This window comes from Palaemon carinicauda, chromosome 1 (genome assembly GCF_036898095.1).
Source record: "Palaemon carinicauda isolate YSFRI2023 chromosome 1, ASM3689809v2, whole genome shotgun sequence".
NCBI lineage: Eukaryota > Metazoa > Arthropoda > Malacostraca > Decapoda > Palaemonidae > Palaemon > Palaemon carinicauda.
Genome location: NC_090725.1, coordinates 136,410,496 through 136,437,995, shown reverse-complemented (window position 1 = coordinate 136,437,995; position 27,500 = coordinate 136,410,496). Strand labels below are relative to the sequence as shown.

Below are 27,500 nucleotides of genomic sequence, written 5' to 3'. Positions count from 1 at the left end.
ATAATCTTATTGCATTAGTCAGATATCTGTTGGCAAATACACTAGTTCATAACTGTATATTGTACATTATGCAGTATCTGAATTCAGTAATCAGACTGAAGAAATATTTCTATTTCTCATCACATATAATGCAGTCAATTTCTTATAAAATTACATCATAGAAAAAGGCAAAATGTTTTTCCTTTAGGGTAACAGTCAGAATCTATTTATGAAGCAAAATGCAATTTAAACCTTAAACTTCTGTATGACTAAGAAATTTATGAAGCAAAATGCAATTTAAACCTTAAACTTCTGTATGACTAAGAAATTTTTGTGCTTCATTTTTTATAAGATTAAGATCTGACAAAGGTAATAGTCAATGGCAGAAAAACCCTCAAAACTACCCTATCTACTAACCTATAGATTTGATCCGTCTGCAAGTAGAGACATTAAAAAATACAACATACTCTAGTTAGCTAAAACATGCAGCTCCAGACCTTCAGCTGATCTTCCTACTGCTAGCAATCTAGACTATGTATGTAAAAAGAATTTAAAGTTACATTAAATAATGAAAACCATTTTAAAGTTTATGATTTCAAATAACTAATTTTCCCTCTGTTTTAATGACTAAAAACCAAACGCTCTCTATCCATTCAGCTGATCTCGCTATTACTAGCCAGCTCACCTATGTGTCGAATATTCCCACAGTCATTTGTATTTCCTGTATACTTTTAAACATAAAGGATTACATTTTACATATTCATTTCCTTTGCTTTTTATTTTTAAAAAGTGGATGTTCTTTTCTTTCAGGATTCAGTCAGCTGATTTAGCTACTGCCCTACAAAGCTAGGATTCATATTGGCATGGAACTCTTCCAGTTTCCCTAGTTTGTCATTTTCTTTTAAATTGTGCTAATGAGGCATTTACCATAGAAATATGAAAGCACTATATCAACAATATTTGTGTCTTCTCTTTCTAAATATCATCTGAAGAGTCCATTATTATGGCTTGCCACTTCATATTAATATTGTACGGGCTAGATAGTAATTGCTTTTAAGCTTAATATCTGAATGCCTTGGGTTTATAATAGAACTAAGTTCTACAAATAACAAAAGATGTGGTTTATAATAGAGCAAATGTTCTACAAAATAGAGGTACAGTACACAGTCAATAACATAACCATTAAACTTGAAAATTACTTTAACGGCATTATGTATACCGCCAAGAGCCAGAGATGCAAATTAACCCACTTCGCTTCACCAGTTTTAAATTACACTGTAATTTTAAATTTTTCACTTAATATAAGTTTTAACACAATTCACAAGCACATTAGCACCTTGAAAATATTGCAAGGGGAATGTTTGCATCAGGGAACTTTCTGTATTCAATCAAAACATGAAAATGGTGGCAACTCATACCACAAAGCAGGCTAAATCCCATTTTTTTTTTTTTACTACTTTAATACTCAGAAGTTGAAACTAATTGCTTTGCATTATATAAAGTTCTTTAGAACAAAGAGTTTTTCTTAATTTACTGCAGTCACTAGGTCACCTTAAAAATGATTGAATACAATAACTTATGAGAGAATGTTAAGAACACCAAAAATCCTAAAATTTCATTGATAAGGACTATGCAGGAGGAATATTCTAAATACAAGCATTGCGCCAGTTACAGTATCAATAAAAAAATATATATAGATATATATATATCTTCCCCCATAATAACTACAATCATAAGACTAGCATGGCTGAAAATATGTACTACAGCATATAAAAAAAAAGTCTTGAGATGCCATAAAAAGTACTTATGATGAAACTTTAATAATGAGAAATCTTGCTTTATGCATGCAAATACATCAGGCAATATCATGCAAAACACCACTGAATTCACTACAAGGCAATGCACAGGCTGTACAAAGTGGCATAAAATGTTTTCATAAATTCACAGCTACCGGATGGGGAGAGACAAATCATACCCACCAAGACTGTGTGAAAGGTTTCAGCTTGTATCCTTTGGTTGACCAAAATTTAAAAAAAAAAAATATGGAACTAAGATCTCTATAGGTCACAAATGATTTGTGTATACTGTGAACATGTAATGACATGATGACTGGAAAATATCCCCTCTGGCTCTCAGGTGACTTCCCAAAAGGAAAAAATTGACAAAAAACTTTAATATTTTAATAATTAAATGTTTTGTACAGCTTTTGCTGTTTTAATGTTTTCGATGAATCAGCAGGGCTGACATTTTTCAAAATTCTATTTCTTTCTTACAATGCTACAACAGAATATTTTACTCTAAAATTTGATATTTCCTCCATTGGAGGTTAGCATGCACAGTTTACTGGTCTATCCCCATTTTTATAAACAGCAGCAAGCTAAAATAATGGTTTTACAGTGACAAGCCAAAATCATAAAGTGTGCCAGAGTATAATCGAGCAAAAGAGGATATTCACCCCTGTCCACGCTCTCTGGCATCACGAGGTAGTCTTGGTCTGAGCCCCCGTGGTCAAGCGTCAAACTCTCTGCCTTAAAGAACTGATGTCTGGGGGCAGGCTGGGGTTTATTTATATCATGGGGCAAGGTTCGAGGGGCAAATGAGTAAGGGGGAGGGGGAGGACGATCACGTTGGGAAGGAGAGGCTCCTCCATCTCGGGAGTGGTAGCTTGGTACCCCACTCCCAACATCAAACGAATGATCACGCGCTACAAAACTGTACGGGGGCGGTGAGGTGGAAGGAGGAGGAGGAGGGTATGGTGGCAGGGGAGGGTATGTAGGTTCTAGGTCTGAGGGCTGAGTGGAAACCTTGGAGCGGGAAGACACAGTTGTGGGCAGAGACTCTGTGCTTGGATAAGATTGACGAAATAATTCTGTAACAAAGAAGAAACCTAGCATTTGCATTTGTGTGTAAACAAAATAAAACAAAATTAGGTTTGTTTTTACTATCAGTTACTGTACGTACATTAAAATCTGTGACAATCTGAAATATAAACAACATAAAATGTTAAGACAGCAAACAGTAAAAAATAAAAAACGAGAATTGTACTAATTATGATACCAAGGAAACAACAAATTCCACAGTAGAGAAGTGCTGTTTCAGAATCCTAAAAATTATCATATTACATACAGTATAGATGCCAATATAATTTCTGATTACTTTTGCATACAATACCTTTAAGCAACATTAGACAGAAGTTCTGGTTCATTTTTTTACTTAATGTCTTAAACTTAATATTGTAGAGGTAAAAATGTTTTCAGTTTTATGGCAGGTGTATAAATTTCTATTAGCTAAAACCTTTACAGCATGTTCTATAGTTCTTACAATTGCTTTTTTATAAAAAGACAACACTTCCATATCAAAACATCCATTTAAATTTGAGAAATCTTATGCTTGCAAATTGAGTGCTTTTAAGAAATATTAAGAAAAAAAAAGTGCACAAATGCTTCATAGTGCTTCTATTACAGCACTATCACTTGAACTACAAAAATAATTAATTGAAATATAGTCTCAAAATACCCAACTGGTGATCTTAAGGCAGTTGTAGTACTTATTTAGAGGAAAGAACAATTAAACATGAAAAAATTCTATGGTTAAATGTTAAATTTGTTTAAAAAAATAAAAATAAAAAAGGCCATTTATCAGTTCCAAACCCCTTAATAAATTAGTGAAATTATCTAAATTAATTTAGAAAAAACTATAACAGAATTTGGAATCTAAGTACTTATAGAGTATCTGATATGATATCTGGGGGTTGAACACCTTGCTACTGGCAAGTTTTACCCAAGTGGTGAGTAGGGAAATTAAGGGAACCTCACTAGCAGTAAGGTGTTTCACCTGCTGGGTAACGCTTCAGGTACTGTGTAAGTATTGTTCCAACTCCTTTTATGGTCTCTATTAGCTTGGCCAGTAGTTAACTAACTTCTCACTTGGGATTTCAGTAGAGTAGGCTGCTGAGTCGTGGTTCAAGTAAGGTGAATGATGGGAGAAAGGCAAAAAATTATTTCTCTCATTATCCAGCTTGTTCTATTTCCTTTTCTTTTTAATTGTGCATGCCTTTTTACTGTTCAGTTCAATCTATTTTTCCTTATCTTATACTCTTCCCCCTTCCACATTATCTATATTCCTCTCAGTTCAGTATTTCCAAATACATATTATCTGCATTAATCTCATTTAATGCCAAAGGTATTTCCTTTTCATTTCTAGTATTCACATGTAGTAGAGTGAGTAACTTCAAAATACAGTAATCGGGAAAAAGTGCAAATTGTGACAGATGCATGAGATTTGGTACGATTCTTCTTGGCTTTCTGTTTCATCATCAATCTCTAGCCACACAAAATTCTGCCATTTCCCAGGATGACAGTCAGATTTTCAAAATGGCTTCTCATGCATGTCTGAATACTGTATTGACATTTAATTGGTTAATCACATTCAAATTCCTGTCACCACTCCCAGTTTATGTTAAATTACTGAAAGCAAGCTTTTACATACTTAGTTACATAATTTGCTGTCCAAAAATATCCAAGATGGCTGTCATTACAGTATATAAAAAATGTCTGCCAATAACCTAAAATTGGTACTTAAGATCAAAACTTATACAGTAATACATTGATTCGGGGTAACTTCAAATTAATCAGTTTATATTTTGTAGGTTAGAAATAAATTAAGCCACATTTAAATAATTTTCATCCCCATCTTTTTCTAAATTTAAAATTAGTTCAATGTAACAGTGCATAAGTATACTGTTAGTGCACTACCAGGGGGCAATAGTTGAATAAAGGTAGATACTGTCTTTAGTTTCTCAAATTTTGTTTAGCTAACCCTAGTACAAGTTAAACAGAAGCACCTAAATTGACAGGATATACCAGCGCAGGAGAGCCGAGCCAAGAAAGATGGGGATTTAGTCTTCTAGGGCTGTGGTAGCCTATTAAAAACATCATTGCCTGGCGATCAGCTATTTCGTGTAGTATATGCAATAACACCATCCTTGTGGGCTAATGAGGGGGCTTTGGGAAAACCTATAGGTCTACCAGCTAAGTCATCAGCAGCCGTTGCCTGGCCCACCCTGGTCCTAGCTTGGGTGGAGAAGGGGCTTGGGTAATGATAATATGTATACTGTATGTTAGTCTCTAAGGCGTTGCTTATATTGTACCCCTCATGAGCAACCTTTAAACTCTTAAAAAGTGAACAGATTACTGCCACGAGAAATAGATGCCATTGGTTAAATGGTTGGGATAGGGGTATGATTATGACATATATGAGCCTAGTTGTATCCCATATCTAAAAGTGCATATACTGTAGTTGTTTAGGTGGTAAAAGGATAAACCATCAGCCTCTAAAACAAAAGCAATGGCAGCACAATCTTCAAAGTCAATGTCTTACCTGAAGGGAGTTAGAGCGACAAACTGGAAGCCTTGTTGATTGTGCCAAGATAACACAAGTGGATACATCTGGTGCTGGCATGTACAAACAATCTTTGATTTTATCAGTTAAATGAAATACCTATACCATTTTATCCCATGAGGCTTGATGGTGATGAAATACTGCAGACCTTTGAAAATAACATAACTGCATATCATGAATCATGTATGCTGAAGTTTATAACCACAAAACTGGAAACGAAAAGGACGATATTGTAAGACAAATGATGATGATGATGCTCCATCAGCAAAATTCACATGTAGTAGCCAGAAGGCAGGTGAAGAAGACGCAGAAGAATCTAAGACTGAGAAAGAGGGAATTTGCTTCAATTGTGACAAACAAATATCAATCAAAGATTTACGATTGGTCATGACATTGCCTTCACACTAAAGGCTGCAGCAATGTGCCATCAACATAGTAGATGAGAAACTTGTGGCCAAGCTTAATGCGGGTGATATTGTTTCCCAGGTATCATCCATCTTGTTTGATAGGCACGAACAACAAGGAAAGAGCCAGGCTAAATTACCAGAAAATTGATTACATGCAACACAGACAAGAGGCAGGTCCCTATGCTTTTGATGAGCTTGAGATGTACATAAGAGACAAGCAATTGACTACAGATGGGTACTGCTATTTTACGATGGTAGAACTTTATGATTTGTACAAACAAAGACTGGAAAAGCTAAATGTTGATGGTTCCTGTGCACCAAACACGGTTGAATAAACAGGTTCTTGCCCGTATAAAAAAAATGGAGGCCTTCAAAAAGTTAAGAGAGATCTGGCTTGCAGACAAGGGGAAAGTGGGACACTTGGCACCCTCTTCTAATTCTTCTTTTCATTAACTTGAAGCTGTCATTTCTTTAGTGTTTCTTCAATTTTGGTCTAATTGTGTTTATGAATATCTTGGGTTTTTATTTTGTTTATTGTTTTGATAGTTCTACTAATTCTATTTCATCTCTCTTGGATTTTACCCTCATTCCCAAGCTTTTCTGTATTAGTTTTTTTTTGGGTTTTTTCCGATTGTTTTCCTTGATCTTGTTTAGGAACTTTTCCACTTATTATTTTTTTTTTCTAAATTTGTTTTTTCTTTCTACCTTAGATCTAGACCAATTTTACTTCTTACCATTCTATGGTCACTTGACTTTATCTTGTTTACTACTATCACATCGTTAAGTAGATAAACTTTTTCACTGAGAATAAAATTAATTCTAATTTTTGTTTCTCCGTTTAGGTTTCTATGTACTTTATGATGTTTCTCTTTATAAAATAAAGGTGTTCATGATTTTGAGATTGTTTCTTTCAGCAAATTCTACATGCATGTCTCCTCGATCATTTCTTGTGCCTACTCTAAATTTTCTTACTGCTGATTACCCTTTTCTTTCTTCTGACTTACATTAGCATTGAAATAATCCAAAACAAATGTAAATTGAGTCCTATGTTTTATAAGATATGTCCAGATCTTTATAAAATTTTCTATTTCCTCCTTTGTATGGCTTTTTTTTGGTGCATACATTTGAATTACCTTCAGTTTGTACTTATTTAAGTTTGATTATCAAGCCAGCAATTCTATCACTAATACTACAAGACTCTTATGTTACATGCAAGATCTTTAATAATAGGAAAACCCACTCCACTTTCTGTGTTCCTTACATGGCCTCTGAAGCAAAATAAATCTATAAAGGATTCTGAGTTCTTCTAATTTCTCTCAATCCTATTATATCCAAATTTATTTATTTCAGCTCTTCTACTAATATAGAAAGATCTTCCCTAGAGAGGGTACTGACACTATGTTGCAAGGTTCAGTTTCAAAAGGTGGCCTGTTCTAATCCACATACAGTATATACAAGCAAAAAGTAAGACCATATGCAGTACTAACTATAATAATATCAAAACCTCTCTCTCATACATATATGTACAGTATACAAACTATACAAGAGCTATACTACACTAAACTGGTCAGTATAAAAAATAAAAGTAATGCAAACATTACTGTATGGTGTTGAAGGAAAAAAATCATAATGTTCAATGTGGTGATTATAATAAATGTAAAACAGTAGCGAAAAAATAAATGCACACTATAACTTTATCATGAACACCTGCTGACTATGAGCTACTAATGCCATATAATACTCATACTATAAAACAGATTTTGATCAAAGTGAAAAATATATTTTGGGGGGAGAGGACCATGTCATCCATAGGGAAGGGTTCCTTTAGGTAGCTTTCTAAGGGATATTTGCTACAGTGACACTACCAGAGAATTCCGAAGGCCTCCAGGATTCTAACTCCTGGCGCGAGTATCCAATAAAGGATATCGCATAATATCAGGGGAGGTATTCTCGATACGACACATGGCAATCTTCACCCCGAATAGATTTAACTCTTTGATGTAAGGGGGAAGAGTGGCAAAAGAAGGGGGTGCCATTCTACGTACCCGGTGGACCTCCTTCCCTACTACTATCACGACGCCATTCCTTTTCTTGTCGTTAGGCAGAAATGGCCACAGATAAAGTAATTTTGGGAGGGGTTAGCAAAAAGGGTGGGTCCATCAGGATGATATGGCCCTCTCTCCCAAAAATAGATTTTTCACTTTGATCAAAACCCGTTTTTTGGGCTCAGGACATGTCGTCCTGATGGAAGCATACTAGAGAATTGTCTTGAAATTACTATTAGCTGTGGGTTTGTGTATGTGCCTTTCACCTTGAATAAATTTCCTTATCTGGTCTACTAGACCTGTGTATGAAATTCCAGAGATCTGTCATTTCCACTAAACATGGAGCTGGTTTAGAGCTTCCTGCCCCCAGCAGGGAAAATGTCAATATTGACAATAATGATTCAAGGTTTGTATTTCCGTTGGAACAAGAAGGGAAAACTTTGAAGCCTAACTTTTTTACTTACTTTGAGGAAGTAAGTTCCGTTCCTTCAGAAATCATTATTGTGATTTCAATACATAAGCCCTATACAGGGATTAAATAAAACTCTAGTGTGTTTTATTAACTTATAACTGAGGGAGCAGTAATAAGACGCGAATAGGTTTCAAGTATTTTATTATGCAACTAATTTATCCAATGTAGTTACAACAAAGTGTGAATCTGATCCAGCATTACAACACTATCAAGGTCCATATTTTCTAGTGTAGAAAAATATATAAATACATTACCGGAATAACGCAACTCAATGGAGAAGTGAAACCAAATCTATCTGACAAGTTCAGATGTTCGGAAATGCATAGACACTGTGACGCAAAACGTTCACTCGGCACTGGTGTATTGATCAGATTTGCATCTACATAGAACAGTATGTTTGATCATAACTGTGATCAGCAATAAAGGGTAGGTATACCCATGCACCCGATGCACTGTAAAGTCCAAAAACAGTCCACTGTTCATCGCAGCACTAGACGACAGGTTTAATGACACTGCCCGCCGCCACCACACAGTGTTATATTTCATGTACTTCCTTCGCATAATGTTTGTAGAAGACCCTGGATGATCTCCAGCCAGTGTATGAGCAGAGTCTTTCAAAGTCCATATGTTGAAAGAAGTTCAACGAAGAAGCAACTTTCCTTGGACCTGCAGGTGTACTGTCAGGATACGCTCTGTGAATAAAGTAGGTGAGCTTCGCTCTAAGTTGTCTTAAAGATAGGTTTGATCCTGAAGTTTTGCCTCTGAAGAGCTGTCTTCCCTTGAAGTTTAAAGTTCTTCAAAGATAGACTTTAAGACACTCTACTGGGCACAGAGAGGCTTCGTCCTTCAATAGGCAGATTCTCCAAGGACCCCACCTCTTGGTGGATACCTCTTTCTTGACAAGAAAGGCCGGATCAGGAAAAAGGTTCAGTTCTCCTGAGTCCAGGAACTGAATATGGCCTTCGTTTCTGGATAAGGCCTCTATTTCACTATCTCTAGCCCCTGAGGCTATTGCAAACAGAAAAATGACTTTCGGTGTTAAATCCTTTAGAGCACAATCCTCATTGTCTAGGTTTGAAGCATAGTGCAGGACTTTGTCCAAAGACCACGTGATGGGCTTTGGTGGGGTTGCTGGCTTGAGTCTAAAGCATGCTTTCAGGATCTTATTAAAGATTTCACCAGAGAGGTCCACCTCAAAAGCATACAGAAGTGGTCTAGCCAGGGCCAATTTACATGAGGTAATTGTAGTAGAGTCCAGGACTTGTTCGTGTAGGTGTATGAAGAATGGAAGACAGGAATCTATCGATATCTCTGTCGGTTTCCTTGCTTTCACAAAGGACACCCATTTCTTCCATGACGATTCGTATTGTACTCCTCGATGAAGTCAACTTTATCCTTCGAGATTCCGAGCTTTTTGTTCGCTGCTAGGGCGAGAAAATTGTGAGATATAGGTTGCTGGTTCTCGAGGATGAAGCGTAGACAGTCGACTTCTGAACCAGTGAGATAGTACTGGATTCAGCTGAGGAAAAAGCTTCAGTTTCAGCTCTAGGACTAGAGGGAACCAATTGCTTTTAGGCCACTTGGGGGCTACTACTGCTGCTGTCCCTCTGAAAGATCTTAGCTTGTCGACGACTCTTAGCAGGAGATTGGTTGGTGGAAACAGGTAAGTGCGATTCCACCTGTTACAGTCAAGGGACATGGCGCCCATCGCTTTTGCTTGAAGGTCCATGTAAGGGGCTACGTAACGAGATAGTTTCTTGTTGTCGCTCGTAGCGAAGAGGTCGATCTGCATTTCTGGGACTTTTTCCGAGCTGAAGGAGAACGAGTCTGCATCTGGGGACCATTCTGTCTCTATGGGCTTTCACCTGGAAAGAGCGTCTGCCGTCACATTGCGGAACCCTTGTAGGTGAACTGCTGATAGGTGCCATCCCTTCCTCCTTGCCAGGTAGAAGATGGCTAACATCACATGGTTGATGTGGGTTGATCTCGAGCCTTGTCGATTCAGTCAATTTACTATCACCTCGTTGTCCAGGACCAATCTGATGTGGATTGATCTGCGAGGGGATAGTTTCTTCAATGTCAGGAAAACTGCCAAAGCTTCCAAAATGTTGATATGAAAGGTTTTTAACTGGTGCGACCAATTCCCTTGCACTTTTTCGTCGTGCGAATGGCCTCCCCATCCTTCTAAGGAGGCATCCGTGTGTATCACCACTGATGGTTGTGGTGGTTGCAGGGGAATTGTCCGAGCTAGGCTCTTGGCTGTTGACCACGGCCTTAACTGCGTACGCAACAAGGTAGGGGTCAACCTTAGCTGATCTTTTCAAGCCTTTGTTGCGTATTTCCTCCAGACTCCTGACGCATCTTTCAGACGTGCTTTTAGCACAGGGTCTGTCACTGCTGCAAACTGGAGAGAGCCCAGTACTATTTCCTGTTGGCATCTTGAAATCCTCTTGTGACTGATTAGTCTCCTGACACATTCCGCTATTTCTCTCCTCTTCTTGGATGGAATGGAGAGGTGGTGTGACTTCAAGTTCCATTGGATTCCCAGCCACTGGAACTGTTGAGCTGGAGAGAGATGAGACTTCTTGTGATTTATCTTGAAGCCCAGGTGTTCCAGAAACTGGATCACCTTGTTGGCTGCTTGCAGACAAGCAGTCTTGGATGCTGCCCATACCAACCAATCATCTAGATATGCTACCACTTGAACCCCTTCGGTACGTAGCTATTGGACGATTGTGTCTGCTAGCTCTGTGAATATCCTTGGGGCTGTGTTCAGTCCGAAGGGCATTGCTCTGAAGACAAACTTCTTCTTCTGTAGTTTGAATCCTAGGTAGGAGGAGAAAGGGCGACTCATCGGAAGATGCCAGTAAGCATACGCTAGGTGTATTGAGACCGTGTACGCCCCTTTTGGCAGAAGGGTCCTTATGTGTTGCAAAGTAAGCATCCGGAACTTCTTGTTCTCGATGAACTTGTCCGAGTCTTTCTTGGGAACACAAAACAGCCTTCCCTGGAATTTGATGGATCTCGCTTTCCTTATTACCTTATTGTTCAAGTGTTCTGAGGTATATTCTTCCAACAAGGGGGTGGAGTGTTGGAAGAATTCTGGAAAACGGGGTGGAGTTCTGCTCCATTTCCACCCGAGTCCATCCGTGATTAGGTTGTGGGCCCAGGGAATGAAGGTCCAGCGATCCCGAAAGTGATGCAGTCTGCCCACTACCTAGAACCCCTCATTGCTTGGGGGGTCCTGCGGATTTGTTTCCGTGACCACGTCCTCCTCGACCCTGAGAGAAGTTACCTCCTAGAGAACTTCTCTTTGTGCCTTTTCCTTTTTGACTGGGGCGAAAAGAAGTCGACTGCCTCTCAAAGGTAGGGTTAAAGACTGGTGTCTGGGCTACCAGTTGTTGAGGGCCATCTGGAAGATGGTCTGAAGCATCGTGGTCATAGTCATGGCAGGGAGTTGTGCAGGTCTTGTGCAGGTCTACTTAGTCTCCTTGCCTTTTAATTCTTGGGCTGGGGACCTCCCTCCGAGGAAGATTTCCTTTTCGAGGTCATGCCCCACTTTTGGAGAAGGTTCCTGTTCTCTGTGGCTGCTCTGGCATGCAATGATCTCTTGGACCAGTTCCTGTGGGAAAAGGTCTTTACCCCAGATGCTCGAGGTAATCAGCTTCTTTGGTTCGTGTCTGATGGTTGCTGAGACTTTGAAGTTGGTGTACCCGGCTCCCTTCAAGGCCTTCAGGAGGATGGCTTTCGCCTTCTCATGTTCGAAAAACAATGACCTCTTTGGGTACCGTTTCCTCTTGGGCTGCGTTTTCATCCCGCAGTCTCACGTAGCACTCTGGATAGGTCGAAAAGTTAGGCCAGAACTCAAGGTTTTCAATCAGCCTGGCCCCAAACTTCTCAGTGACGAACAGTTTCCCATTCATCATAGGCATATGCTCCGCATATCTCCAGGGATTAGTTTCGGAGCAGCGAGGGAGATCCGACACTCTAAGGGGCTTCTTAGCCATGCCCTTGGTGGATCCGGGGCGGTCCATCCTCACCTGCAACAGTTTTTGCTGCTGCTTGAGCGATTCCCGCATCGTCTCATTCCCCTTGGAACAATTCCATCATCCGTTGAATCGATGTTAGGATCTCTTCATTTTTGTTGACGGCATAGGTTGGTATGCCGTCACGGCAAACAAAGTCTTCTGTTGCCGTTGATACTGATCCTTCTTCCTCCGCTCGTGGAGGGTTCATGTTTTCTTCATGGCTACCTTGCAGTAGGTCCTGTTCAGTGTCGGTGGACACTTCTGACATCCTCTTTTGGTTGATGTCAATGCCTTCTAGCTCCTTATTGATGTCCAAGTAGATCTTCAGTTGTATAAAGGGGGATCGAAGCTGTTCCTGAGGCACCACCACACTTGGCAGGGCCTTGGGGAACAATAGGCACCTTAGGGAGTCGTTAGGTAGGTATGGTCCCAGAAAGTTCTTTTGGAACCCTCTTACCCATTTGCGAAGGGTGTCCCTCACTGTGTCCCTAGTCTCTATGGTAACTAGGGGGCCTTCGCCGAAGCCGTTGGCCAGCAGGGTTGAGCAGGTGGGGCAACCCTTCGAGTCCCAATACCTTAGGACTCCTGACACTATGCAGCAGGGGGCATGAGTCCTGCACATCGTGTGACTACAAGTCTTTCCCTTTGTGGTTGCAGAACAATGCTGCGCACTTCTCCATCGGCTCCTCCTGTAAAGAAAAAAGGCCAAATGAGTATTCTATGCTTTTTATATCAGTGATATAAAAGCACACAGTTTTTAATAATAATAGTAATCACTATTGTTTATGGTAGCTTAGGATAGTAAGCTTAAAAGGAAATAGAAGACACATATCTATATTTCCTCTCCCAGGCCATTGCTGAGACCTTCGTCAGTATTAATATTCAGTTTCCCTCAAAGGGAGGACACAAGGTAGAGAAACTCTAGGAACTAGAGTTAGAGTTAGTAAATGTCTTATACTAACATTATCCACCTGTAGTATATATTAATACCGATCGGGTATTTTAAGTCCCTGATGATCGAGGAAAACCATCTGGGTGGTGAGCAAGTATTCAACCTCAACAGAATATAGTGGTCCCAACAATTATATGCGATAGGAAACACAGAGTATATTAGAAAACATGTGTACTACTGTATAGTTGTATACAGTAGTTTGCTGGCGGCATTGCCGGTGTTAGGTTAGTACCTGGTGGTACTAACTGATAGCGAGAGAGAAAGGTTAAGGAAGGAGAGTTACCTACTATTATGAATAAACATAACAGTTGGAAGTGTAGGAGGACTATCAGACCGCCTACTGTCTCCTTGCCGGAATGAGAGTTCCAATGGGAGGGAAAAGAATCTATCAGATTATGGCTTCCACCCATCCACAAAAGGCCTGTCGCCGGCAATGAAGTCGGCGGCAATGAATGTGGATGGCAGCTCAAGGGAGAGATGAGGACTTCCCAAAGTGTGTTAGGTTTCCCACCGGCAACTGTCAGGAGCTGTCTCAATCTTCCCCCAAATATTATTCACTTCCTGTGAAGGAAGGGATTAAGGGGGAAGGTGGCAGAGATGGCTGAACTAACTGCTACTGGCAGGGTACCAGCCAGTAGCGCAGTCACCCTAGCAAGCCGGGATGACTGTCAGAATACCAGTGAAGGATGTTGTGACGGACAGAGGGGGAAGGGTTGAGGGTCTTATAGTTCACTGATATCTGAGGTGGCGGCAAGTATGCCGCCTCCCTCAAACAATGAACTGAGGAAGCATAGCTTCCTGTGCTGACGACATCGTCGACGACAAGACAAGGGCACCCTGAGTTAGTCACTATCTAAATCAAAGCTGGAGGCAGTAAGAACTTTGTTCAACTCGACGGCAATGAAGAGAGAGAGTGGCTGTCACCTATAACGGCGGTGACACTCGGGGAGGGAGGAAGGGTTTAGCCTCTTCTCTCTAAGAGAGAATGAATATCGTAACTTGTATATAGATTCTAGAGAATGTAAACTCTCATACGAATCGAGAAGGAATGATAGGGTGAGGCTAAGCATGGGGAATTACTTTACCTAGGTATATGTGAGCAAGAGTAGCCTAGCTCTGATAGGAGCCCCGGCCAAGGTAGTTGGTACCACCAGGGTTCCTGCCGCATACGATAAATAAAGCCACATATTAGGAAGAGGAATAATTTTCATGTATGCAATATCACAGCTTGTATAATTTGCCTAACTAGCTAACACTATAGCTTAAAACCGGGAAGTGTCGCCCTACTGACTAAATAAAATGCGAATGTAACGGGCGACAGCAGTCGTAAAATGGCTGCCTCCGGTCTCGGCAACGCTCACCCAAACACACTTAAATCATTGGAATTTAACTGTGAAAAGGGAGACTAAAATTATACACAGGAAAGAATCAATACTCAACTTTCCAGAAGATGAAGATGCTGGAGATTGAATGATTAAATTCTAAACACTAGTAACAAAACACCGGGCTAACAGGGAGCACAACATGCTTAGCAGGCTACTAGAAAAGGAATGGCGTCACGGTAGTAGTAGGGAAGGAGGTCCACTGGGTAGAACGGCACCCCCTTCTTTTGCCACTCTTCCCCCTTACATCAAAGAGTTAAATCTATTCGGGGTGAAGATTGCCATGTGTCGTATCTAGAATACGTCCCCTAATATTATGTGATATCCTTTATTGGAGACTCGCGCCAGGAGTTACAATCCTGGAGACCTTCGGTTTGTTTCTCTGGGCATATCACTGTAGCAAATATCCCTTAGAAGGCTACCTAAAGGAACCTTTCCATCAGGACGACATGGCCTGAGCCCAAAAAGATATTCATTTTTCCTCCAATGAAAACAATAAAAACTAGAGGGGCACTCAGTAGAGCACAGACCTCCGCCACAGCAACTTATTTCTCGAACTTGACTTCGACCTTTGACCTCACCATGTATTAATTAGCATAAATTTTCATACACTCAAATATGAACCAAGTTTGAAGTCTGTGACAATGATGTCCAAACTTATGGCTCCATATGCAGATGATGCTACTCTCTCTGCATCAATTCCATCCCCTGAATGAAAATCTGGGGTTGCTAAATCCCTTAATACGAGATCTAGCTAAAATTAATGCATGGTGCAAATTATGGGGTATGAAGTTGAAACCTCACAAAACTTGAAGTATGATTGTAAGCAGGTCAAGGACAGTGGCCCCTCAACATCCGGATTGATAATGTTTCTTTAACTTAGTATGACTTAAAATTTTAGGTATGATTCTCGACAGCCAGTTCACTTTTGAGAAACACATTAGGTCTGTGTCTTCTTCAATTGCACAAAAAATTGGCTTATTAAGAAAGTCTTAAGATTTTCGGTGATCAATCCATTTTGAAGAAGTGTTTTAATTCTTTCATTCCACTTTGTTTCAAATATTGTTCTCCTGTCTGGTCTTCAGCTGCTGATTCTCATCTTAATTTGTTGGACAGGAACTTACGGTGTAAAGTATTAAATTTCTTATTCCTGATCTAGATATTAGTCTTTGGCACCGCCATTCAATTAGTTCATTATGCATGTTGCATAAGATTTTTCATAATTCTGACCATCCTTTACATTCAGATCTTCCTGGACAGTTCCATCCTGTTAATAATACTAGGTATGCAGTTATTTCAAATAATCAGGCCTTCTCCATCATGAGGCTCAATACTACACAGTATTCTATAAGTTTTATACCAGCTCTGACCAAGTTGTGGAATGATCTTCATAATCAGGTAGATGAACAAGTAGAACTTCAAAAGGTCAAACTGGGAGCAAATGTTTTTATGTTGAACAGGTTGACATAAGTCTTTTTATAGTTTATACATGAGATAACTGCTTTGATGTTGTTACTGTTTTTAAAATATTTTATTGCTAATTTTTTCTCATATTTATTTATTTCCTTATTTCCTTTCCTCACTGGGCTATTTTTCCCTGTTGGAGCCCTTAGGCTTATAGCATCTTGCTTTTCCAACTAGGGTTGTAGCTTGGCAAGTAATAATAATAATAATTGGACATTTTGCTTTACAGTGACCTTGACCTTCCAGTCTAATAATTTCCAGCTTTTTACGGAACAGTCAATCCCACAAAAAACCCATTATTTTCTCCATTTCATTTATGGACAGTACTGTACGTATTGCATTAATTTCCTTTTATTATTAAATTTCTAATAACTACTTCATTTACAAGTATAATGTTAGGTATATTAAATTATTCAAATATATCTGGCTGTATTTTGTTGTGGTTATAGCTTTATTATAAAATTTGATGTGATGTTTTTGTAAGGCTTGGAATGAATTAGGTGAATTATATGTAAAACTGGGCCCCCTTTTACAAAAAAATCATGATGCAAAATCCACTCCAGAGCAAATTAATTTTGTATCTAGAGGTATTACTATATTTAAATTAGATTGCAGGTTCTCATATTAGGGGATTAAATAAGCTCCTTGAAAATTTTCTTTGTTGTGTTATGCCAATACTAAAGGATAGATAATAAACTTAACCCCAAACATCTAAAAGACTTTATAAAACTTCCATTTGCTTACTAGAATAGTTTGGTTGTGGTTTACTTTTAAGATTCTTACTTAAGCGTTCATTGAGCACATTTTCCAAAAGATCTAGAAACAACATATATACATTACGCAGGTAGTCAAATTCTGCATACCCAGTTACTGTGTTGAATAACACATCAGTATTAAAGAAAAGTAACGGGTGTCTTTTGATATTTAATGAAGACATTAAAGTTCAAAGGTTGTCACGGAATGATCTTTTCAAATTCAACACACCAACCTCAAAGTTATTCATACTACTGTATATAACTATACTTTTGTCACCTCTTATAATTGATGTGAGGGCTGTTGTTACGGGTAAAGTACAAAAAGTAAAATGGATCAACATTTGATATGTCTAAAAAAATAAATTGTATACATTTCATATCAACATAAGGATTTAGGATGCCACTTGGTTTTCAGCATAAAAATCGAAAAAAAAATACACGTTTGGCAATATTTGTGGAGAAGAAAGTTCCAAAAACTGGCAAGTATTTCACCACATCCCAGTGCATTATCTTTGACTTCTCTAAATTTGGTAAATATCATAAAAAAACTATATATCTATTGATAGCATCGCGCGTGATGCACATGTATATATACTTCGTTTGTTTATTTAGTCCCCCAATATATCATTCATTTTCTTTCCTTCCTTATATATCATGCAGTATCCTGGCAGAGGATTTGGAGAATGCTAAGGGAAGTTAGAATCAAGGCAAAATGACAAACCTCACGTACTTTAGTTTTCACAAGTGTTGATTGGTATCAAGTTTTTTGGGCTTTATACTTTGCGTACAAGATTATTTCTTTTCTTTAAGGCTTACTTTTGTTTTCAGTCATTTATAAAATGGGTTGTGATTCGAAAAAAAGAAGTGATGGATGAAAAATTTTGCAGCAACGAATATGAAAAGAACAGAGAAGACCAGGGTGATCACAAGCACGTGCATACTCACACACATACAAAGAAACATCCACACGTGTGTGTTTGTTTGTCTTATTATGAGTATAGTTGCATTATGCACAAGGTATTTTTTCTACAAGTATTTTGAATCTCAAGGGTAGTAGGCTGTATGCTACACATCACAAAGATTTGGATAAGTACCCGTATTTTGCCTAATTAGTCCATATTGATGACTTATCAATGTACCTAAAATACCCCAATAATTGGTACACAAAGACAAGATGCCACCCTATGAGTAAGTTGCTTGAGAGCCAAAAATAAAACAAAATGTGAAATACAGGTAAAAAAAAATGGTGTTTAGAATAAGAAGAGTTTGGGAAGAACAAAAAAATTTCAAACCGTGACCTTACAAAATTGATTTCATTTAGAAGACCAAATCTAGCCTAACTACAAAAAAGACTAAATCCTCATGCGAGGGGTAATTCTTATTTTCTTGAAATGAATTCAACAATTCTTTGGTGATTTCCTCTTCAAGATACCAGGATGTGAGACTAATATAAAATTTCTCTACAAAAAATTGCCAAATATTACATTGACAATACGATAAATCAAATATGTACTGTATAAGAAACAATAAGAGCTATAGATAGTAAACAGATTTCTTGAAGAAAATACATGTTTGCTTAAGAATAAAATTATATCTGTCCTGAACCGTTAAGTTTAAGTAATAATAAATATTCAACCAGACCAGAGTGAAAAATCTAAAATCTCATATGGATGTAAAATAATAACCACTACATTATATTACCAATATTTCCCAAAATGTTTAACCAGAACAATAAGTTAGAATTTTCAGCACTCACATAGGCTGCCTTCCAGACTTTAAACTATTTTTTTGTAGATAACAGGCATCACAGTATGTTCATGATCTATCCACTATACATTTCGGCACTTTCTGTGTCTACTAGTATAAGATATAGTCAAATATATGAGAATTGAAAATTTGAACTCGAATTGGCTAGGCAATATTGCAATACATTATATAATTATATTACCATAGTCCTTTTTTTTATTTGGAATTTAATCTCATTGCTTCTCATATTTTTTTACTCTTAAAATATGAATTCTTTTTCATAGGATTTTATAAGCCTTCTTGTGGTTTGGTAATAATAAAAAAAGAGTGGATATGAATGTGTTGAGGTGGTTTGGCCATGGTGAGAGATTGGAAAATGGGTGTCTGCTAAAGAAGGTGATGAATGCAAGAGTTGATAGAAGTACAAGAGGAAGACCAAGGTTTGGGTGGACAGATGTAGTGAAGAAAGCTCTGATTGATAGGAGGATAGATGTGAAAGAGGCAAGAGAGCATGCTAGAAATAGGAATGAATGGCGAGCGATTGTGACGCAGTTCCGGTAGGCCCTGCTGCTTCCTCCGGTCGCCTTGGATGACTGCAGAGGTAGCAGCAGTAGGGGATTCAATGTTATGAAGCTTCATCTGTGGTGGATAACATGGGAGGGTGGGCTGTGGCACCCTAGCAGTACTAGGCGAACTCGGTTGAGTCCCTCGTCAGGCTGGGAGGAACGTAGGGAGGAAAGGTCCCCCCCTTTTTTTTATGTCGGCTACCCCCCAAAAATTGGGGGAAGTGCCTTGGTATAAGGATGGAAATAAAGACCACCATTTTACTTACTATACCAGTTTAAACATACAAGCAATAAAAAAATAATTAAACAGAAAACTTGTGCTTTGCAAATTGTTTATCGGTCGCAAAAGAATTTGATTGGAGCAACTACAAACTTCATGCATCAAAGCTGAAATGCGATGACAAATCAGCAGTTATGAATGGAATTCTTTTTCACCAACTATATCAATCATTAAATAGTTAGTACTGTATTCCTATGGATGATTGAATGAATAAATTAAATTTGAAACATATGGCACAGCAATGGGCTGGAGAAGCAAAATTAGCAGAGTCTCGGTAAATGATGATACAAAGTCACGGTAAATAATGATACAACTTAATTTTTATGCAGGCAATCATTAAACAAAGCATTAAAACAATGCATAAAACATACACACTGATAGTACCCCGACATTAAGCTAATATTGATGTACTGCTACCAATAAATTATCTTTGGTTTGAATTTCATTAACATTTATTGGTAACTAAATAAAAGAACTGGGAAAAATAGATATGAAATAAAAGAAAGTATGAATACAAAAAACCAGACAATAAAATAAATAAGTGGGACTATACTATATTTAAAACAATCAAACAGCTACAACTCAAGTACCAAGAAACTAATATAAAAGTTAAATTCATCCAATTTTCATTTATCTGGTGGCCTTAAATCAAAATAAAATAAGATAAAACATACTGCATAATTATTAAAAAGGTAAAATCAGTGCTTAGCACTTTAGTTGCCATTTTTTGCCACACAGAGCAGGTTGTCATTCTTTCTATAAGAATTATGGGAGTCAACAAATAAGACTTCATCTCCATCATGTTATGAGGAAATTAATCGTAAAGATAAACTAAAAATAATTTATAACAAAACTTGATGTTTGAGTTTAAGAGCTAAAATGGCAGTATTTTTATCCAATAATTCACGAAACGTCCTGAAATTTCATTACAAAACTTAACACTTTCCTGTAATGTTTTAGCTATTCTCATTTTCAGCTTAAGTACAACATTTACAAGCTTAATGCTGCATCTTTCAAGAACCAATATTATCAACATTTTGTACTTAAAAGTACTTTCGTCATCATCATCATCCTAATTGTTTTTACATTGGCTTTTCCCTTGGCACGGTTAGACAAAATGAGCTCTCTCCATTCTTCTGTGTCTGTATCACTTCTACCTGAACTCCTGTAAGCTCCAAATCTTTATCTATACCATTTTCCAGTTTCAAGAACTTTCTTATAGATCAAAGCATTCGAAGCTACTTTAATGTCTACAGTACTGCTTCCTTGACCAACAGAACATCATCCCTTCTCAATACGTCCGAACCTTCACAATCTCTAAGAATTTTCTTTTTCTTCATGTTGACAAAATCCTCTTCAACAATTCCCTACTTGTAATGCAGCCTCAACATTCTTAGACTGCAACCTCTAAAATATGTAAATTTTCCTTATCTATGCCCATACATCTGCTGCACATAGTAGTACTGTACAGTACAGGTCTTGAATACCTATCAATAGTCCTTGCTATCTCTATTAATGGTATTTTTTCATTTAGCAGTAGTCTGGCAAGCTTTATCAATTTCATACACGAGTAACTCTCTTTCTTACTCCTCTCTCAACTCCTACTTATCAGTCTATTGTGTCTTAAAGGTAACAAATATACTCTATCTATAGACTATGAGAAATGCGCGTCTTTCAAAACAAGGTTCTCAACATCCCTTCCTTCCATTCTGCTCTTGGAATAAATCTTGGGCATAAATAAACTCTTTCCCCATATATACAGTAGTACTTCACTTGATAAGTAACTTTAAATACAAGTTAATTGGTATATGAGCACAAACTTTAAATCAGTTTGAGTATATCATCCGTGAACAAAAATATCCTTTTGTATGTGGATTTCTTGTGGACAAATATTAACGAAAATAACGTGATGTGCAAAGAATGGTTATTATTATTATCATTATTATTATTATTATTATTACAAGCTATCCTACAGTCCTAGTTGGAAAAACAGGATGCTATATGCCCACGGGCTCCGCCAAGAAAAAATAACCCAGCGTGGAAAGGGGAAAAAAAAACCACAAGAGCAGTAATGAACAATCAAAACAAAATATTTTTAAGATTATCAACATTAGATTGGATCTTTCATATATACAATATTGAAACTTCAAAAAACAAGATAAAATAGCATACCCGATTGTACCCTCAAAGAAGAGAACTCTAACCCAAGACACTGGAAGACCATGGTACAGAAGCTAGTACCCAAGACTAGAAAATAGTGGTTTGATTTTGGAGTGTCCTCCTAGAAGAGCTGCTTACCATAGCTAAAGAATCTCTTTTACCCTTAACAAGAAGAAAGTAGCCATTGAACAATTACATTGCAGTAGTTAACCTCTTCAGTGAAGAATTGTTTGGTAATCTCAGTGTTGTAAGGTGTACAGTAGGGTCCCGAATTATGCAAGAATTTGGTCGATCTATGACCCCGCATAAATGGAAAATACCATATTTAGAAGCACACAACTAACAGAAATAATTCCATTAGGACCATGGCAAGCAGCAACTTGGCTATTCAAATGTGTTTACTACCCATTTCCAATACTTTCTATGTACTATACTGTACTTTTCATATTATTAAATTGTTCTTGTAAATAAATCAAACATTTAATATACTTCAAAGTTCAGATAACTTGATAAAGGTTAAAATTACAACCAGGATGGATGTAAATACCGTATATTCCCGTTATAACACGACCTAAAATACGGAGAAAGTTTTCCATATCTATTGTATAAGACAACTGGTGAATAGCAAAACCATCACTGTATAGACTAGCTTTTGTTGTATCATTGAAAATCCAAAATTATCAAAATAAAGGAGATTTTATATCTTACGTTTCCTAAACACGCTATTAAGCACAATAAAAAATGACGACCATTGTTTTGTTTACGTTTATCTCTGATCATAACGAAGAAACGAACACATCTATACATCTGTGGATAGGTTAATGTTGTTCTACTTAATTTTTCTTAGAACTTCGAAATAGATGAAATAATGTTTTCTTTATGACGCCGCCTGAATCGGAAACCTTCCATATGTTTACTGTACGCTCCATCTTTGATAATAATAAAAAAACGAACGCATTTAAAAACACACATGATCAAAGTGATAACTAATGATATTACTGTAAAAGTATTTAGTAAATATTATGTTATTACAAATATTTTACTTAGCGTATCCATATAAATTCCTAAATTCGTAGCAAAGCAGGGAACTTTTTTTTTTGTTTGCGTTTAATCAACAATAGCAAACTGCCGCTAATGACAGAATGATAATTTACGATAATTCTAAACTGTTATGAAAAATAACTGTCCTTTCCATATCCAAAATAATTTTCCTAACTTCAGTTATAAGTCAACTTGTACCCACATCTCAATTATGGAACCATCTGGAAAAGGGTAAAAAAAAGAAAGAAAGTCCTCTGTTGGGTTTTAAAGTCATGAAACAATTAGGTTACCGCTATAACGTTCGATGTGACAGAGATGGTGTGAGATTGGAGAAGGTAAGGACAATTGAATCATGATTGATTTTTAATATAACTGAAACTTTGTGAAACAACAAAGATTTCATTTGTTAGAGAGAGAGAAAGATGTAAGAAATAAGGGGTAGCAATAGGTATCCAAAGAGAGAGAGAGAGAGAGAGAGAGAGAGAGAGAGACAGAGAGAGAGAGAGAGAGAGAGAGAGAGAGAGAGAGAGAATAATGATAGTTTTAAATGCAATAAACAATAAATATGATAGGTTATAACACATTGGTGCTTATGTAATATTACCTGTATAGATGGTTTGAATAAGTTAAGAAATGGTATAAACAATACAGTGAAAGCTCGTTTATCGCGGTAGATAGGTTCCAAACACGGCCGCGATAGCTGAAAATTCGCGAAGTAGGGACACCATATTTACGTATTTATTTAACATATATATTCAGACTTTTAAAACCTTCCCTTTACGTAGTACTGTTAACAAACTACCCTTTAATGTACAGAACACTTAATGCATGTACTACAGTACCCTAAACTAAAACAGGCACAAATATTAAAGGCGATTTTATATCATGCGTTTCCTAAACACGCCATAATGTTTTTCTTTATGACGCCGCCTGAAACGGAAACCTTCCATTCGTTTACTGTACGCTCCATCTACGATCGTAATAAACAAACGAAGGAATTAAACGCGCATGATGAAAGTGATAAATAATGATATTAAAAGCTTTTAGTAAATATAACAAATATTATTTACCGTATCTATATAAAATCCTACATACGTAGCAAAGCGGGAAAACAATTTTTTTTCTTTTTTTTTTTGGCGTTTAATCAACAATAACAAACTGCCGCTAATGACCGAATGATAATTTACGAGAGAGAGAGAGAGAGAGAGAGAGAGAGAGAGAGAGAGAGAGAGAGAGAGAGAGAGAGAGAGAGAGAGAGAGAGAGAGACAGACTGAGGAGCACGACCTGAGCTAGCACGCTATCCGACCCCGGGTTGCCTCAGGGCGCGTATCGCTCTGCCTGAGGTTACCCCCATGGAAAACGGAAATACCTGTAGGGTAAACTACTGTACACAAAATTCTGGTCGGTTGGGAAGAGTTACCAGTACAGTAACTCCTAAGAAAGTACTGTACAGTACACTACTGTAGTTCTAGGTAAGTACTCCGTGTTGGAACAAACAATTTTTTTTCTTTTTTTTTTTTTTGGTGTTTAATCAACAATAACTAACTGCCGCTAATGACCGAATGATAATTTACGAGAGAGAGAGAGAGAGAGAGAGAGAGAGAGAGAGAGAGAGAGAGAGAGAGAGAGAGAGAGAGAGAGAGAGAGAGTTGTTTTAAATGTAATACGTAAACATAAAAATATGATAGGTTATAACATGTACGTATATTCAGACTTTTAAAACCTTCCCTTTACGTAGTACTGTTAACAAACTACCCTTTAATGTACAGAACACTTAATGCATGTACTACAGTACCCTAAACTAAAACAGGCACAAATATTAAAATGTTAGAATATTAAAGTACGTAGTATAAAAAAATAAAGATTGTTACTGTACTCACCACGAAAGAAGTTGAAGAAAAACTTGAGTGACGATGGCGATGAATTTGTTGCACAGTAGAAATGATGATGATGAAGCTGATGATGTCTTCTACTGTGCAGCCAATGATAGCATTTTACGTCTCTTCAGACGGAGGTGTCTTTTCCTGGGACACCTCTTCAACTTCTTCCTGGGACACTTCTTCAATTTCTTCCGAAGGCATAGTAGCAGGAGAAACTGGCTCTTTTTTGCGAGGCTGTTAGAACATTGTGATCGGAAGTTGCTGCCGCTGCTTCTTTTTTCGCTCGAAGAGCATCCTGTAGGGAGTCATGTCTTCATCGATTTTGTTGCAGAATTGCATAGAACGAACCATATCCTCGTCCCACTCTTGCGACAATTCTTTCAACTCCTTCGCAAGGTTGCAGAGCTTGGCAAGCCGTTCTAATGTTAAGCCCGTTTCTTCGACATTTTCTTGGGTCTCTTCCTGTGTTTCACTGTCTTCTTCACTGGCCGATTTCGTCAGGTCTTCGAGGTCTGTGTCAGTTAGCAGCTGGGAATGGCAGTCCAACAACACGTCGACGTCTTCAGTCGTCATGTCGCCAAACCCGTCACCTCCAATTATCGCAGCCAACTGCACAGATTTCCGTATTGCAGTGTTGAATCTCAGCAGGTGTAAATCCCTCGTCATCGTAAACAATCTGGGGCCACAACTTTTTCCAGCTCGCATTAACTGTAGCAGGTTTCATTTCTTTCAGTGCCTTCTGGATGTTTTGCAGGCACGTGGCTATTGTGTACTTCCGCCAGTACGCCTTCAAATTGAACGTTTCATCCTCAATCTTGGGCAGCATCCACACACGCAACGAGGTCCGCCAAGGTATTCTTCGTGTAGAGGGCCTTGAACGTCCTGATAACCCCCTGGTCCATCGGTTGAATTAATGACGTCGTGTTGGGTGGCAGGAACTCAACCTGAATGCACTCATGCGACAGATCAGTTGCGTGTCCACCAGCGTTATCCATAAGGAGAAGGATCTCAAATGGCAAGCCCTTCTCTAAGAGATATTTACTGACTTACGGGATAAAACACTGGTGGAACCAGTTGGAGGTCTGCATCTTCATAATCCATGCTTTTGGATTATGCATCCAGTACACGGGAAGGAGATTCTTATTTTTATTTTTCAAAGCGCGAGGGTTTTTCAATTTGTAAATAAGCCCCGACCTTAGCAAAAATCCAGCAGCATTGCCACACATCACGAGGGTAACGCGATCTTTGAATGCTTTAAAGCCAGAGGCTTTGGCTTCTTCTTTGAACAGGAAAGTTCGCGACGGCATTCTCTTCCAAAACAAGCCGGTCTCATCCATATTAAACACTTGTTCGGGCTTGTATCCACCTTCAGTGATAATGTTCTTGAACGTCTCATTCGCGTAAGTTTCAGCAGCGGTAGTGTCAGCGGAAGCAGCCTCGCCATGCAGGGAAACGCTTTTCAGGGCAAAGCGTTTCTGAAACTTCGCGAACCATCCTTTGCTAGCGAAAAAAACGTTGTTTCTGAGTCTGGGAATCAGTGGATGTCCCTGCTTGAGGTTCATCTACATCATCATCTTCTTCTTCAGCATGGTCGCCATCGTCGTCTTGAGGTTCCTTTGCTGCAAAATTCTCATACAAACTCAAAGCCTTGGTTCGGATGGTGTTCGTATCCAAGGCTATGTTCTTCTTCCGGCAGTCGGCAATCCAGATTGCTAAAGCACCTTCCATACGGACGATCGTTTTATTATGAGCGGTAACAACTTGCTTCGCTGACCTGCTAAAGGTGATGGCAGCCGTCTTTCTAATGTTCGCCTCGTCCTTCTTAATGTAGCGAACGGTGGATTCGTTCACTCCAAAATGGCGGGCTGCGGCCGCGTAACTTCTCCCTTCTTTCAACATATCGAGAAGTGTCACCTTCTCAGTAATCATCATCAATTCTCGGTGGCGTTTAGGCTCACTACCAGCCTTAGTAGAAGCAGAACGCTTGGGAGCCTTTGTAAGGGTTAAACAGAAAGTTCAACAAAAAGTTCAACTTCAAACAGTCACGCACAGCACAGATAAAGTTACACAGTAACATAGCAGCGTCTACCCGGCGAGAGAGCAGCAAACAAAGTGGCCGCGGGAAGATGCTGCGGATCAGAGAAGCGGTCAAAACACGAATCACAGGCTAGATTACAAAACTTGGGAGCTGATTCGTAATTTATCAGCACTGGAACCAATCACAGTCCGTCTTACATGCTACGTAGTAGTTACCAATTCAAATACAAGGTACTATATACTATATGCTTTACGTACGCTATTTTACGCTTGTTTTGTTGTAGGATATGTACGCTTATTCGAGATGTGATTTTTGCAACAAAGAATATTATTGGATGTAGTACTACGTACGTATACATACAAAAGATTCATGGAAAAGATGCACATCCATTACATTTGTAGTACGTAGTAGCCATCAGCAGCCTTACACCATTCAAATATGACAAAGTCAGACTGCATCTGATTTGCGTTTCATGTTCGATTTAATTTTACTACGTACAGGTATACTGAATTATCGTATGATCACATTCTCTTTTCGTGTTTTATTTCTTTCTGTACTGAATTATATGTCATATGTAATGCAATGAACCATCAGTAAGAGCAGATATTACTAATTATTAATGGAATTAAAGAAATATTTGGGTCTTCATATATCACGGCTATTTCGAAATTTTTGGAAAATCCACGATATATGTATATACATGCGTTATGGAAAAAATCCGCGAAGTTGTGAATCCGCGAAAGTCGAACTGCGAAGTACCGAGGGCTCACTGTACTATTCAAAAATAAATTTTCTGTATCTGCGAGGCTGTTCAAAGTTCGCGAGTCAAGCACTACAAAATGTTTCAAATCTATTGTCTTTTTAAGTATATTGGTAGCCCTAAATACAGTGATTTATAATAAAT

General features: G+C 38.2%; 1 protein-coding gene across 25 annotated transcripts in view; it reads right to left on the bottom strand.

The window, feature by feature from the left end:
• Positions 1-27,500, bottom strand: part of RhoGAPp190 (Rho GTPase-activating protein 190) — a 709,768-nt gene that overhangs the window by 268,617 nt on the left and 413,651 nt on the right. For 17 of the 25 annotated variants that reach the window (XM_068385117.1, XM_068385108.1, XM_068385124.1 and 14 more), the window contains one exon: positions 2,435-2,848. The exons of the other annotated variants lie outside the window; for them this stretch is intronic. In XM_068385117.1, the coding sequence (XP_068241218.1) occupies positions 2,435-2,848 (414 nt within the window). The remainder of the gene's footprint in view (positions 1-2,434; positions 2,849-27,500) is intronic. 25 annotated transcript variants of the gene reach the window in all.